General features: G+C 36.7%; 1 protein-coding gene across 2 annotated transcripts; it reads right to left on the bottom strand.

Moving 5' to 3' along the window:
- Window positions 1-10,297: 10,297 nt before the first annotated feature.
- LOC109239193 (putative amidase C869.01) lies at window positions 10,298-15,745 on the bottom strand. 2 transcript variants are annotated; one of them, XM_019405716.1, is made up of 8 exons: window positions 15,444-15,745; window positions 15,050-15,333; window positions 13,740-13,954; window positions 12,486-12,713; window positions 12,198-12,393; window positions 11,028-11,416; window positions 10,645-10,918; window positions 10,298-10,543 (listed from the first exon to the last, which is right to left on the bottom strand). In XM_019405716.1, the coding sequence occupies exons 1-6, from the start codon at window positions 15,685-15,687 to the stop codon at window positions 11,057-11,059; spliced, it is 1,527 nt and encodes a 508-aa protein (XP_019261261.1). In that variant the 5' UTR covers window positions 15,688-15,745; the 3' UTR covers window positions 10,298-10,543; window positions 10,645-10,918; window positions 11,028-11,056. The 2 variants fall into 2 exon arrangements, with proteins under 2 accessions (XP_019261261.1, XP_019261260.1); XM_019405715.1 differs by having other exon boundaries at window positions 10,308-10,543; window positions 10,645-11,416.
- Between the last annotated feature and the right edge of the window lie 230 nt (window positions 15,746-15,975).

The raw sequence follows: 15,975 nt of genomic DNA, 5'->3' as shown, positions 1-15,975 counted from the left end.
CCCACAAAAAAACCTAATCATTCTTACCAAACGCCGCCCTTAAACTCCCTCATCTCCTCCCCTCTAAAACCCTAAGCGCTGTCATCCCAAATCATTCTTCGATTCCAACCGGATATGGAATTAATTGATGCTCTCCTTACCTCTTTGGTTCTATATCACTATTGGTTACTCGTTTGTGGCATAACATAGTGGCTTGTCTAACATGGCAAGCCGATTTCTTTCATTTCGGACAAAATCTGGTTCGAACCTTCCCCTTTTCTCATCTAGGTTCATTTTTTATCTCTTTGGGGTATGAATCTCTGAGAGTCCATTAATTCTTTATTTACCCTAAAATTAGGGTTTAGATCTGTTAAAATTTTGTTCTTATTTTTGTTAAAAATCTTACTTATGTTTCCGCATGTCTATCTATGAATATCTTTTGCGAGTGTTTCGTTAAAAGCCTTCTGCCTAGTTTACTTTGCCCTAAAATTAGGGCTCAGATCTTTTAAGATCTGTTCTGGTTCTATTTTTGGTTGAATATCTTCTTTAATATTTCGTATACCTGTCTATGTGCATTCTATTGTGATTTTCGTGAATTTCCTGACTAATTTTACTCGCCCAAAATTAGGGTCAGATCTTTTCAAATCTGTTATGGTTCCTTAATTTTGAGTATTTTCTCTTTAATATTTTCGTGTATCTATGTGTATCTGTGTCATTCCTTTAGTCGTTTTTGACTAATTTACTTACCTTAAAAAATTAGGGTTTCGATTCTTTATTCCCCTGCTGATTCTGTCTATCTATTTATGACTCTTGCCTTAATTATTACCTAAGAATCTTTGATTCCCAGACCTGTTTTGATTACTGTGACTACGCGTTTATGTACTGTTCTTCTTGTCTTGCCTTAATAATATTCTGAGTTTTTCCTTAAATTAATTGATTGATTATTTCCATGTTTTGGTACCCTAGTCTAATGCTATTTAAACCCGTCCCCTCTTTCCCCTTAGAACAAGACTAAGAACTCGAACAATTTTCACTACTAAACTTTATACTCTATACTACTACATTCTATTTTGATTCTGACCGGCTGAAAGTCAAGGCCAGAAATCTGCATTGTCACTCGTTGATGTTGATGTTCATTGCATCATTACTTAACCTTTTCCTGTTGCATATGAATTAGTAAGTCACTTAAACCTCTCTATCATTTAATTGCTCAATATGCTACTGTACTAGATTCATTGCTCTATGTGTGTTAGGCTTGTCTTAACTTAGTGATGAAACCTGTTTGATTATGTGCACTTAATGATGTCCTTAAGTGTGTTTAATATTATTCCCTAAAACCAGTTTATCATGTGCCCCTTAATCTGTTCTGTTAGCATATTATTCTATGCTCACTATGCTATTAGTTCTTACTAATCACAAGCATGCTATCTGAATTCTTTACTGTCCTTGTGAAGTATGTTTTGATCCCTTGTTAAAATTTCAAACTTGTTAGTTTCAAAACTTATTAGTTTCAAAGTGCTTGTCTCAATTTCTATGTGTGACTCTATCCCTAAGTAAGATTCCTAATCCTATCCTGCACTCTTCTGAACCCTAACCCTTGCTAATCAGAGTACTGTCCTTGGCTTTCTTGGTATGAGCATTGCTCAGGGTTCCTATAGACCCTCGTGAACTCTGACACACCAAGATTTGGTCTCTAATCTTCCCTTGAATTGGTTCTGATTTTTCACTCTAGTGTGAGCACTGCTCGGGGTTCATGAAACCCTTGGGAACTCTGACACACTAGAGGGCTGGCTTGGTAAGCTTGTGCTTTTAAAACAGAAGTGAGTCAATCACTTTGTGGTTTTATGAACATTGGCTTTTGGAGAAGTTGTGGATTGAAGGGCCTGGCCCATCCAGATGTTGTTTTAAGCCTACTGAAGGCTTCCTATAGTTTACATACTCTGTAATTTATTCAATTAATTCTGGTCTGTAATAATTTTCTTCTGTAATAATAATTGGGGGTGATAATGAAATTGGGACATGGGTTTATCTGATCTTCTGTGGGTAGATAACATGCCTATAGGTTTTCTGCTATTATTATGTTAGATAACATGCCCATAGGTTTTATTTTACGCCTAGAAATTGTGTGCCAAAATGTGTCTAAATGCTTATGTCTGCCATCGCATGTTTGAAAACTTGCCTATAGGGATTTTATTCTGGTTCAAATAAATTCTACGATTATACTATCTGTTTGTTTCGCATAATTAGATTCCATGCCTATAGGAAATGCAATAATTAGTTTAAATTACAGTATACTCAGATTTGTTTCTTTAGAAATCATGTTTATAGGCCTTAATCAATTATCACAATCGCTTAGTTAATATGCATGTATTTACGAATTAATAAATAGACTCAATCACTAAAAGTGGAACACATGCTCATAGGGATAATTATTATTTGTGTCAACTGCTAAAACTGGAAATCCCTATACCACTAGAAAGAATTCCTATAGGAGTAAGCAATAATTCTGAAGCATTTCTAATATCAATTGTCGAGTAAGTCACCTAGATAACCTGCCCATAGGTTCAAATGCCTTAATTGAAATCTATAGGCAATTACAAATTACCTAGCGATACTTTGCATAAACTGTCAGCATGTTTGAAATCCAGAGTCACGTAGAAATCCTGTCTATAGGATCTAATATCCTTAACTGACTAAACTGTCAATACGCCAATATGTTTTGCGTGCATTTGCTGCCTTATGTGTGGAGGATAAATTGAGCCTTTATCTTCTTTTGCATGAAAAGTCCAATATGTTTTGTATGTCGCTTAGTTTTACAATTTTGAGCAACCTAAGCTGAGTCTAGAACCATCCCAAAATAGAGGTCCCAATGCCTCCAGGACCATAGGTCAGGGACAGGTAGTGCACGCATAGGACACGAGTTAGAATTAATTGGAGCGCTTTAGGTAAAAACTCAAATATAGTAATCGGGTAGCATGAGTGATAGTCTGTGCCCGCTGAATAATATGAGTAACCTCCCCGTTTTGGGGAAGTTACGAAGTATTATTTATGTTGCACGGGGTGATCCTATAGGATAAAAAACTTAGGATCCCCCCTCCCCCCTCCCTATTAAATGATTCCTCCGCTTTTTTTATAGACTAATTCAAATAACATAAGTTCGATCGGGACCCACCGTTGTAGACCTCGAGGGGTGCCTTACACCTTCCCCTCGAGGTAATTCGAGCCCTTACCCGATCTCTGGTGATGCAAACTTGTATAATCTGAGTTATCTGCAAATAGGTGGCCTAACGCACCTTAATCCATTAGGTGGCGACTCTTTTTTTTTACCCTTCCGTTAAAAGAGTTGTCAACGTCGAAACCCGATTACGCGAGAAAAAGGGGTGCGACAGTCCTATCTGCCATTTGCAACCTCATGGATATGGGCCTTGGTTTCCCAATCCCCAATGTCTTGAACATAGAGTATGGCATCAATTTAATTCTTGTCCCCAAGTCACACAAAGCTTTGGCGGAATCGGCATAATGGCACTCACTTGATGTGTCATTTTGATCGTTTCATAGTTTATTGATCTCTTCTTTGTTACCCAGTCCTTCATGAACTTGGCATATCCGAAATTTGTTCTAGAGCTTCAACCAAAGGCATATTTATGGACAAACTTTTCGTCATATCAATAAATTTCTTGATTGGTTCTCATTATTTTGTTTTGCAAGCCTTTGAGGATATGGTGGAGGAGGCATTGGCAAAGGAGCCTTGGCTTTGGGCATTACCGTTTCCGACATATCTATCACATGTTTCCTGGACGGGTTCACATCATTTTACGTCTCCTCCACGTTGTCATCAATGTCTATCCTCACTTCATCATTCACTTGCAAATCATTGTTTGGTTCACCATCATCTTGCACCAACACATCATCACTCACGGTCTTTCTTGGGTTAGTTTAAAAGCAAGGATCTCATCTCTTAGCGTCGTCATATGTCCCGGAGAAAAGAACTTTGCGATGAATTTCTCGGCCAACTCATCCCAAGTGGTGATGGAATGGTTGGGTAACCTTTCTAGCCAATCTAAAGCCTTCTCCCTTAGAGAAAATAGGAAAAGCCTTAACCTCAATGCGTCCTCGGAGATGTTAGTTTGCTTGCTCCCCCAGCATGTGTCAACAAAACCTTTGAGATGCTTGTAGGCGTTTTAGTGTGGAGCTCCGGTGAAGAAACCCCTCTGTTCCAAGAGTGTAAGCATGACATTGGTTATTTGAGAGTTGCCCGCCCTAATCTGGGGCGGGACTATTGCACTTGCATAGCCTTCGTTAGGAAACACCCGGTGTGCTGCCCTTGGAGGAGGTGGGGGAGGGTTTGGAATATTATCATGAGGCGGTCGGCCTCTCCTTTGTGCTTGAGGTTCGGGTTGATTCTCATCTACGTGATCATCATCTACCTCCTCCCCCAGTGGCAAATTCCCCAGGCTTCATTATTAAGAGCCATTTGGTACCTAAGAGCAATTCACACACAAATTAGAAAAAATGGAAGGAAAGAAAAACAAAACACACAAATACTCAGATATATAGCTCGTCTAACTCCCCGGCAACGGCGCAAAAATTGATCGGGTCCAAGCCTGCGCTACTATTGAGTTCCGCAGATAGTCGATGCAGTTTTACCCAACTAGGTCGGGATCGAATCCACAGGGAGTTAATTTGTTTGGGAGTAGATTTATATCCAAGTCTAGATACGGGTTTTGCTCTTAATTACACTTCCACAAATGGTTGGTTTGTTTTCTACTTCTACTTCTATTCTATAGCATGCAATATTTGAAACTAAGTACAATGTTTTTGTTGTTGATTTTCATGGGTTTAAAGGGACTAGGGTAGTGACTTCCACCTAGGTGGATATCTAACGGGTAGCAAATCTAGGGCAATCATATGATTAATTGGGGTCGTAATATAGCTATCACACCGGGGTACTCACTCTATACCTCTCCGTAGTTTGAGTGACTTTGCCCAATTTGGCTTTCTCAATTCCAAATGGGTATTCATGCAATTCAAGTGATTTTAGCTCAAGTCGGGTATTACTATCTTTAGGTTTAACCCTTTAATTGGGGCTATCAATTTTTTGAGTACACTCCAATTCCTTATTAGCCTAGTTTTCCTAAACTTAGTCCCTCTTTCTTAAGTAGAGACTAAGTTAGAAAGGCATAAATCAGTGTTTGCAACCACTAATTCAATAGTTCTAGCAAGAACTAAGCTAAATATCACTAACTCAAGCCCTAAAATTCAAGACCCATCAAATACCCACACTAGGGTTGGGTCACAGCCCTATCTATGGGTTTAGCTACTCATGGAAATAACAGAAATCAAAAATGAAATAAATATAAAATCCATAATACTAGATTAAAATATGAAAATCTAATGTTGAGAGATAATTCTAGTACAAAATTGCCCAAAATAGAATTTGCAGCCATCTTACGTCTTCAGCTAAAACATCACTTAACCTAAAAATGTCAAAAAGATCTATTTATACTAAGCTGGAATTTTCGGACAAAAATGCCCCTACGGAGGTTTCGCGGCCATGTAACTCTCACCACAGCCGCATTCATGCTTTTGCGGCCGCATAAATCTGACCGCAATCCGCATTTTTAACTTCTGGATATGGGTTAAGCATTGTTTCGCGGGGCGCGTAAATTTGCATCGCGGTCGCGTAGGAGACTACCGCGACCGCGTAATTCTACCGCGGACCGCACTCCTTGTTTTTGCTTGAAATGTGAACTCTCTGAACCTCAAAAACCACGGTTCGCATAATTCCAATCGCGGCTGTGATGAGACTTTCACGGCCGCACTTTTCTAGCGCAGACCTCGCTCAACATGTGGCCTGAAAGTGCACTCTCTGAATCTCCCTTTCACAGACCGCGTATTTGTGATCGCTGCCGCATTGTGGCTACCCGCCCGCACATTATTTGTGCGGTCCGCATTTCAGGTCTCCTGGCCCAATCTTGGTTTTTGTTCCAGTTTTGACTCCTTTATGAGTTGATTATGCCTCCTTTGGCTCATTTCAATTCCTGTAAGCAAGCATATTACATTAGTTTCCGGGAATACCTTCACACATTTTAGGCCCAAAACGCAAGTAAAAGAGAGCAAATAATAGGTTAAAACCCCCACTTATCATGGGCCCGGGGGTGAATTTTAGGAATCTTGCATTTAGTGTTGGGAAATTACTTAAATAGTTGGGATATGAACTTTTAAGCCTATATTGATTAGTTTTTAAGCCTATATTGGGATATGAATCTTGAGGGTTTGGGCATAAGTATGGACCGAAAATTAGGCCCTAAAGCGAGGTAAGTCTCTTTTCTAACCTTGTAAGAGGGAAATTTCCCCATAGGTGAACTTAATTAATATATGATTATTTGTGGGAGCAACGTACACACGAAGTGACGAGAGTCTGTATGTAGCTACTATTCTTGTTATGTCTGGGTAGTTCTAGGCTTACACCATGCTTTGTAGGTACCGTTGTCTGAATATAATTGTTTATTTGCATTGAATGGAACTAAGTTGAGGATTTCAAGATTTCAAAGGTTTCAAGTAAATTAATATTTTGAAAATAATTGATAAAAATTACGTTATATTTATATTAATTGCGTCGCAAGTATATTCCGCGAGCGGGGTGACTATTTCCACTACTCTCATGAGAGCGGGCCGTTCACCTCGGCAGGTTAAGAGATGCATCTATGGTTCGCGCCGTTCGACCCTCGACAGTGCACAGTTTACATTTTTGTGTTGGATTGGGCTGAACGTCCTCAGTGGAATTTGTGTGTGATAATAGAAGTGGAAGCCCTTTTTTATAATTGGTATAAATTTACTGCTTTAGAGATCATTTGTTTAAAATGAAAGAAGTATTTTGATTTCGTAGATATGATGGAAGAACTGTACAGTTATTTCTTGTTCTTAGTTTATTGTAAGTTCTGTGTATCGTGCTTATTTAGAACCACAAATTATTATATTGTTGGCCCTAGTGAGTGCCGAAGTCGACCCCCCGTCACTACTTCTTCGAGGTTAGACTAGATACTTACTGGGTACATATTTTTATGTACTCACACTGCACTTTTGTACTTGATTGTACAGGATTTGAGGCAGGTGCATCTGGCCACCAGTCCGGCGCGTAGACTGATTTCCCAGCTCGAGACTTCCCGGTGAGCTGTCCTTTTGAGCCGTTCTGCAACAGCTGGAGTCTCTCTTATGTTCTTTTATTTTCTGTCTATTTCCTTTCAGACAGTAGGCTAGCATTGTTTTGTATATTCTACTAGATTGCCCACATACTTGTGACACCAGGTCTTGGCACACATACTAGTAGACTTAGGATTTTGGTTTGCTCATATGATTACGATTAGTACTATTTGCTTCCATTTATTTATGTTAAAATTGTTTTTTAAATACGAAAAAAGCTATTGTTTACAAATTTACCTAATCCGGAAATCACTAGTTGATCAGTGTTGGCTTGTCTAACAACGGTGTTGGGCGACATCATGGCCTATAATGGAATTGGATCGTGACAAATAAGATCAAGCAATTCCACCATTCATGGACTTTGAATGGTTATTCTTACTGATGTAGTTAGTTACGAATAAAAGCTATAATTTGTCTATCGGGGATTTTTCCTGATGCTACTTGTGAGTTGTGACTACTTTTCTCACCTTTGCTTTCAGCTTTAATTGTCCTACGCCTATGTAAATAGAATTATATGATTCTGAAATTTGGTTGAGTTTTGATGAGGATCTAGAGATGCTGATGTTTCCTTTAACTTTTGCTCTCACGTAAGCACACCTTGAAGTGACTCACACGTTTGAGATAATATATCTTTGTGCCTTTTCAAAAAATAATATAACTTTGTTCAAAACAACAATAAGGTTAATTCTTTGGGAAAAAGTAAAAAAGGAAATATCAGGAGAAAAAAATGTAGAATATTGATGTATTTGTTAGTTGGTAAGTATAAACTCTCGCTTTAGATTTGAGAATTTAACAGGTACTGGCCAAGGCCGATATTTTTCAGCCTTAATGCTTATTTTTGTTGTCATCGGCTAGGTTTTATTTCCTTTTGCTTCGTATCTATAGCTATGCTTAAATCACCGGAGATTTAAGTTAGATCGCTTTTCACATGAATTGAAATGTTTAAGCTGCATTGTTGGGCCCGTGTTGCTCACGGGCCATACAAATCTAGTAGTAAAAAAATTAAGAGATTTTTACTCTGTAGAGCAATTAGCAAGCAAATATTATATAAACAATAGTAGTTTTGATTTATTTTAAAAAGGGCAAATTCATTTACATATATAGCATATTTTAAAAATAATACGTTACCATCAGATTTTTTGTTTTTTAAAACAGACCCATAATTTAAGGGATCATATGTTAGAGTTTAAAAGTTTCCATATTCAACTAAAATCTCAAAACTGTAGAAATTATTTATCCACTAATCTGTCTACCATTACGAACCCAAAAATTCTTCCCTTTTCGTTCTTTTTCTCAAAATTGTAGGGATCATGCGAAGGTTTCTTTATTATTCCTTTTCAAAACGAGGCATTTGAAAGTCTCATGGAGTTGGGAATTTTTTGATATTGATGCACAACAGACCAATATCTTATGTAGTTTTATTGTGTACTAAAATATATTTGATGCCTATGTTATGTATTTTTACAGTGTATCAAGTAGTTTATTTGATGTATATTTATGATTTGAGCATATATACCCCAAATATATATAGTGTATCTTTTATAACCTAGGATCTAGGATCCGGTATTTTTACCTTATATAATAATACTCCTATGTGTTTTAAATGGTATTTATTTCAATTTAAATATTGTATAAAATATACACGCATGGTATAATCAAGACTTATAAAATTATATACTCAAAGAAATTTTCACTGTAAAACATACAAAAAAGTGACAAAATTATTCCAGTATTATTAAATGTATCATACTTGCAAATTATGTGTAAGATATATATGTTAAGTTCCAACAATTTTAAATTATGTTAACTAGTATACAGTTATTGGTATATTCATGCTATGTGTAAGATATAAAATATTTATACTAGAATATACCATAAATGTTTTTTCTAATAAAAAATTTGTGCATATATCTAGTATATATATTTAATATATTTGTATAATATCTACAGTATAAAACTTAGTATATACTATCATTAAAGATTTAAATATTCAAACATGAAAAAAAAAAACATAAACCCAAAAAATATATACTACAGAATCAGTTGGGTTGGGGATTAAAGAAGACATGCTTAGGAAATAAATAAGGAACAAATCCTTAAGTTAATAAGCTGCATGATTTTAGGCATATGATTAGGGTTTCAGTTTTGGTTGGACCTGCTATATAAGGAAATATTTTATGACTAATATTGATATACTAAGTTTGCTGCTAGAAATATGTATTATGTTTTTAAAAATTAGACAGATATCTATAGTTCATTTTATCACCTCACCATGCAATATTGATCCCTTTCAACTAAGCCGAATTATTGTTATTGTAGTCCAAGTGAGAACGGTTTCTTTAAATCTTCGTTTCTTTTTCATCCCTATCTTTTGCGTCTTAACTAATCATAGGGGTTCCACAATAGATCTATTTGTGCTAACCCGCTCAAACCTATCCAAATTTAATGAGTTGAATTTTGACCCATCTGTTGACCTGGCCTAAGGGGCTAGAACTCGAAATGACCAATCAAATTACTGGATTAAAAATGATGAAAATAGTGCAACCCAATGGATTAAAATGGAACCTAAACCCAAACAGGTTTCATCATAATTAAACTTGAAAATTAAAAGTTGGAGTATGTTAATTTGGAAGAGCTTAACTAATAATTTTAGAGAAAAAAAACAAAGTGAAAAAGCAGCAAAAAATAGGTCATATTGGAAGGATGGGTTTATGACCCGTAATTTGACCTATTTTAGTCTAATCCATTTTTTTAATTCAAGCAAACTCTTAGTGAGTTGGGTCATGACCTGTTTGTTGATTTGACTCACTCGAGTTTATCCAACTCGCACATTTACCACCTCTAAAGAATTAATATTTATTTGTTGTGACCTATAACTCACCAGAGCTTGGCCAAGTCTACCATTCCAACCACTAGGTAAGCTTCCAGATCTGAAAGAGGCCCACTGAGTCATAGTTGCCTTGCCAAGTATGATAGCCCCAACTTTTTGACTACACCAGCATCTTGTGGTACAATGGATACAAGAAGAGCTAAAGATCCAGCTGTTGTGTTAAGCTTATCCGTAGTTGCAACATTATCCTTATGAATTAGGATACCATGTAGCTTGGATAGCAGAGACGGATCCAAAATTTCAATTTGATGGGTGGATTCAATCTTTATGTTTTTACCCCTGAACCCATTACACATTAAAAATTATGGGTTCATAATGTAATATTTATGGAGATTTTGATGATATTTTACATATAATCTTAGCCACGTATTAAAGTTATAGGTTCAACTGAACTCGTAGCTCATGAGCTACATCCGCTTCTACTGGATAATGATTTTGGCGTCTTCACCTTACGTTCTTGGTCAGCTTTATCTGCAAGTAGCTAGGAGTGTCAAATCGATTGAATTTAGACAGGTCAAAATGGATAAATGTTGACAAGTCATTAACCTGTCCAAAAGTTACTTGACTCATACCTGCTAGATATAGTGCATCTGGATTCACTTCTATGATTCCTTTAAGAACTGGATTAGCTCTTTGAATTTGGCCTAGATAGTACTCAACAAGCTGCCTTGAGCTCAGTCTGTTTTGCTTGAAAGCTATTTGAATATCATTGACAGTTATTTCCTTAAATGAGAATGTTTTTGCCTCAGTAGTATTCCCATTGAAGTTGGACAATGTAGTAGAATCTGCGATTGAGAGGGCAGGGATATGGGACAATGTCGCTACCGCTTTTGATCATTTCTTTTGCTATAGGATAATGGTTAAGAGATTCCACAAATCATGTTATTTCTATTTAAAAAGAGTTCTTGGTAAAACTGCAGATAGATATAGATAATATTACTTGAGATGTGGATACATTTTAGATTGAAATTGAATATGTAATTCCTAGCGAGGATGTGAAGGAGGGGGCTTCCTGATATGAGTTGCTTGTTCAAAGCCATATGCAATCTCGATGAGTGTAGGTTCAGAACCCTTTAATCCTCCAAAGAAAATCCCAAATGGAACTCCATTTTTATCATAACCAGCAGGTACATTGATCCCCGGATAACCTCCAATTGCCAGAAGACTAGCAATGTTTGCACCAGGTGACATCAAAGCATCTAAGTTATTATCTTTCATCATCTTCTCAAACCCATATTTGCATGCTTTTGTTATGTTCTTCAGTGCCTCCCTTCCCAATTTTCCTATTCCGTTTGTCTTCTCAGCTTCCAACATAGTATCTTGACCAAATTTTTTGACATTTTCCTATATTAACACCAAAAAAGAACGAAAAGAGAATGAAAACACGATATATGTGACTAACATGTTAAGTCATATGTGGATTTTTTGCCTTTTTGCAGGGTGGGCAGGCGATAATATTTTTGAGTAAATATTCGCATACATTATGTAGAGTAAGAAAGAATAGAACTATGTTAGGTTCAAAATCTGAAATAAGACTACCAATGAGTTAACCTGTTATGTCTGTAGGTGTCTATTAGTGGAGAGATAAAAAGACCTTATACCTAAGTTTTTTTTAAACTTAAATATCATTGAGAAACTAAATCAGTGTTAGCCAATACGGAAAGATGGTGAGAGCGGCTAGCTTTGGCCTCTTGAGGTATCCACATAATGATAAGATGAATGCTCAGACATATAAGATTAAATAAAGCTAGAAATGATTACATCTAAGAGAGGGCGCAATAGAGAGAAGGTCGTGTAAGATGGTTTGACAGGAATAACTAAAATCATATAGGAACGAGGGACTCATATAGGTGATATTGAATAGTTGGATTAAACCTTAGCTGAGGTTGTTGCACTTATCTCAGGTCTACTGTTTACTATGAGTCTTTTAGTTTGCTTAGAGACTTGAATTCCACTGTAGGAATTGAGGAATTTAAAAGGAAAACGTCTAGTCTTAAAAGACGAATAATCTATGAACAGCATTTGAATGCATTTGGCCCGAGTATAACAGACTAGTTACAAGGATGCGTACACCTAACCACAACATTTTTTAATATTGAGGTGTTAATTGATTGACAGTACTTACCGATGCTGAAATCTTGTTGAAGGCAATAACATCCGCCAATGATCGGACTCGAGAGTGGACTAACTTTTTAAGGTATGCATTTAGGTCCATCTTGAATTCGGCGGTCAGTGCTATATCTTGAGCATCAAACATAGCAGTGTAGACCAAGTTGATGTTAGGTATTTCCAGGTTGTCAACTAACACTGCTCCTTTTTGCCTTCAATTCATCCCAGAAATATGAGCATTGCTATTAGGATATTAAGTAACAGTACTAAACTATAGAAATGCTAGTGAGAATAAAAAGATTACCTTAAGGTTTTAAAATGGCGCTGATTAGCTTTGATATCATCTGAGCTAAAAAGGTCCTTTGTAATTCCTAATCTCTTACCTCTGAGCCCATCAGCCTTAAGAAATTGCCGGTACCCACCATGAGGAATGTAAGTGGAAGCCTGTTTCGTTGCAGGTGAGTCGTCTTGATCGAAACCAACGATGGCTTCAAGAACCTCAACAGCATCAGATACTGTCCTGCAGATTGGCCTGTTCAATGCAGAAAAACACATTAAACAAAAACATCTTCAATATAAACTAGGAGATTATCCTACAGTATAAACTAATTTCTTCTCATTATCTAAAACATCATCTTTTTATTCTTCTTTCTCCTTCACTCACTTAAATAGATAAATTGGGAGATCACAGACTTAATTTAGCGGATGACTTACAAAAGAGCAAATGTTTTGCTTGTAAAGCAAGTATTGGTGGATCCAAACGCGAGTTGGCAGATTCGGAAGAATATAGAGGTTTGGAGTCTAACTTTATAAATATGTGCAGAAAATTAGAACAGATAGAGGTAGATATACATATTTCAAAATTCACTTTCTCAACTCAGAACTTACAACGCCTAATTCATGAATTCTTGAAGCAGTAGCTCCTGACTGAGAGTTGGACGCTTACCTACCTTAGTATTATGACACGAAAAGGAGAAAGATTTCATTTTGTTGAGCTGAGTAAAGAGGGTTTGCTTAGCTAGCTCATTTTCACTAGCTGTGCTAGTGAAATGACCAATTCACCTAGTTAGTCCGAACCCTTTGCAGTTCCAGAGGACCCTTAACAAGAAGAGGCAACGATGCCACATCTGGACACTGCTGCGGATCCGCCACTAAAAGAAAGTATTCTCATTTTACCCTAGGAGTGGCAAACGGGCAGCTTCGGGTCGAAAACGGATAATGAAAAAACGGATAAATTATCCGACCCGACCCAAATTTATAGGGATAAAAAATGGGTTAAAAGGCGGACCATATTATCCATGACTTCTTGCATATGATCACTTTTGGGAGAATTCTTAAGCTCCATAACTTGAAGAACCCCAAATTTGAGGCTTTACAAATGTCAAAGTTAGACCCATTGGTTATCCATTTTCTAAATTGTATAATATGGTTTTTATCCATATTTGACCCGTTTTTAAAAAGTTCATTATCCAACCTATTTTTTAGTGGATAATATGGGTGGTTAGATGTTTTCTTTTAACCATTTGCCCAACAGTGTCTTGATTAAATTTGTACATACCCAACAGTGTCTTGCCTATGTGAAATTGGGACAACGCCGGCCCTGCTGGTGAGGCCTACAGTTGGTTTGATTCCAACAACAGAATTAGCACTTGACGGAGATAGAATGGAGCCTGCTGTTTCTGTCCCCAGTGCTACTGCTGCCATGTTTGCTGCTACTGATGTTGCTGAACCAGTGCTTGATCCTGATGGATCAGCACTTGCTACATAAGGATTCTGAATAACATGAGTTAACTCTTTTTAGTCAAATTATATACCGATCTTTTGCACCTTAAGAAATCACATAGGTGGCAAAATCAATCTATTTTAACAACCTGTTCAAGTTTAAACGCTACCGAGTTCATTTAAATCCAATATCTATGACGCGAACTATAAATTTATGTGTTAAAATCCACTAAGATAGCAATAAATTGTAGGTATGAACCCGCAACTTTACAAATACAAATAGTTCAATGATAGGAACCTTAAAGATTAAACGAATAGAGCTTAAATTCTGGATCCTCCTCTAGACTAGAGGTGGCAAAATGGTTAAAAGAAAACAGTTATTCACCCATATTATCCATAAAAAAAAGGATCGGATAATAAACCATTTAAAATGGGTCGAATATGGATAAAGAACCATATTATCCACTTAGAAAATGGTTAACCAAATGGATAACTAATTTGTTTAACTTTTACATTCTCAAATTGGAGTTCCTCAAGTTTAGAAGACTAGGAATTCTCTCATAAGTGATCATATTTAAGAAGCCATACAGATTAACCCGTTTTTATCCGTCTCAAATACGGGTAGGGTCGGATAATTTATCTGTTTTTTTTAAATTACCTGTTTTGATCCGCTTATAGCCGACCCGACCTGCCCGTTTACCACCCCTACTCTAGACCTACGGAGTACAGCCCGAAATGATATATCAAACAATGGAGGCAAAACTGATCAAAATAGCACATTAGTGCAACCTGACAGGTAAAAATGGAACTTAAAATCAAACGGGTTTCATCATATTCAAATTTAAAGATTGGAAATGTGTAATTTTGGAAGAACTTAACTACTAATAATTTAAGGAAAAAATTAGTCTTTCATACTATTATTTTCAAAAGGCAAATTCCTGATTAGAAAAGGAGGGAAGTTGGGCGGATTGGTTATGACCCATTGTTTGACCCATCTTAATCTAGCTCATTTTGACCCAAGTAAATTTTAAGTGAGTCGAGTTATGACCTGTTTATTGATTTGACTCATTTTAATCACCCAAATTTGACCCAACCCGCACATTTACCACCTCGGACAAATCAAGATTTATTTGACCTATGACTTACCAGAGCTTGGCCAAGTCTTGCATTCCAGCCACTAGGCAACTCTCCAGATCTAAAAGCAGCCCACTCAGTCATAGTTGCCTTGCCAAGTATGATAGCCCCAACTTTCCTCAACTTCTTAACTACACCAGCATCTTGTGGTACAATGGATCCAAGAAGGGCCAAAGATCCAGCTGTTGTGTTAAGCTTATCCTTAGTTGCAATGTTGTCCTTAACAAGAACAGGGATACCATGTAGCCTGGATAGTGATTTTGGCATCTTCGCCTTTCGTTCTTGGTCAGCTTTATCTGCAAGTAGCTAGGAGTGTCAAATCAATTGAATTTAAACAGGTCAAAATGGAGTGAATCAATAAATGTTGACAAGTCATTAACCCGTCCAAAAGTTACTTGACTCGTACCTGCTAGATATAGTGCATCTGGATTCACTTCTATGATTCCTTTAAGAACTGGATTTGCTCTTTGAATTTGACCTAGATAGTACTCAACAAGTTGCCTTGAGCTCAGTCTGTTTTGCTTGAAAGCTATTTGAATATCATTGACAGTTATTTCCTTAAATGAGAATGTTTTTGCCTCAGTAATATTCCCATTGAAGTTGGACAATATCATGCACAAACAAATGAATAGAATGGCAAGAATAGACATATTTTTTTGTGAAAGCTATGAGAATATCTGTTTAGCATGAAGCTCACTTTATAGAATGGATGTCAAAGGAATGACCACTACTTTCCCAAAAGATCCAAATGCGTTGGCTGGTCCAAGATTAAACTCTTTTCATTGACCAGTGTGTTGCACATGTTAATAAACAATTCAAAAGCATTTCCTAGCTTGTTTTAATAATGCGGGATTAGTCAAATGTCTATATTTCAAAATACGAAGGATAATTTTTGTTACCTAGTGGTGTTAATTTATGTATTAGTAATCCATGTATCA

This window comes from Nicotiana attenuata, unplaced genomic scaffold (genome assembly GCF_001879085.1).
Source record: "Nicotiana attenuata strain UT unplaced genomic scaffold, NIATTr2, whole genome shotgun sequence".
NCBI classification, from domain to species: Eukaryota; Viridiplantae; Streptophyta; class Magnoliopsida; order Solanales; family Solanaceae; genus Nicotiana; species Nicotiana attenuata.
This window is presented reverse-complemented; position numbering and strand designations above follow the sequence as displayed.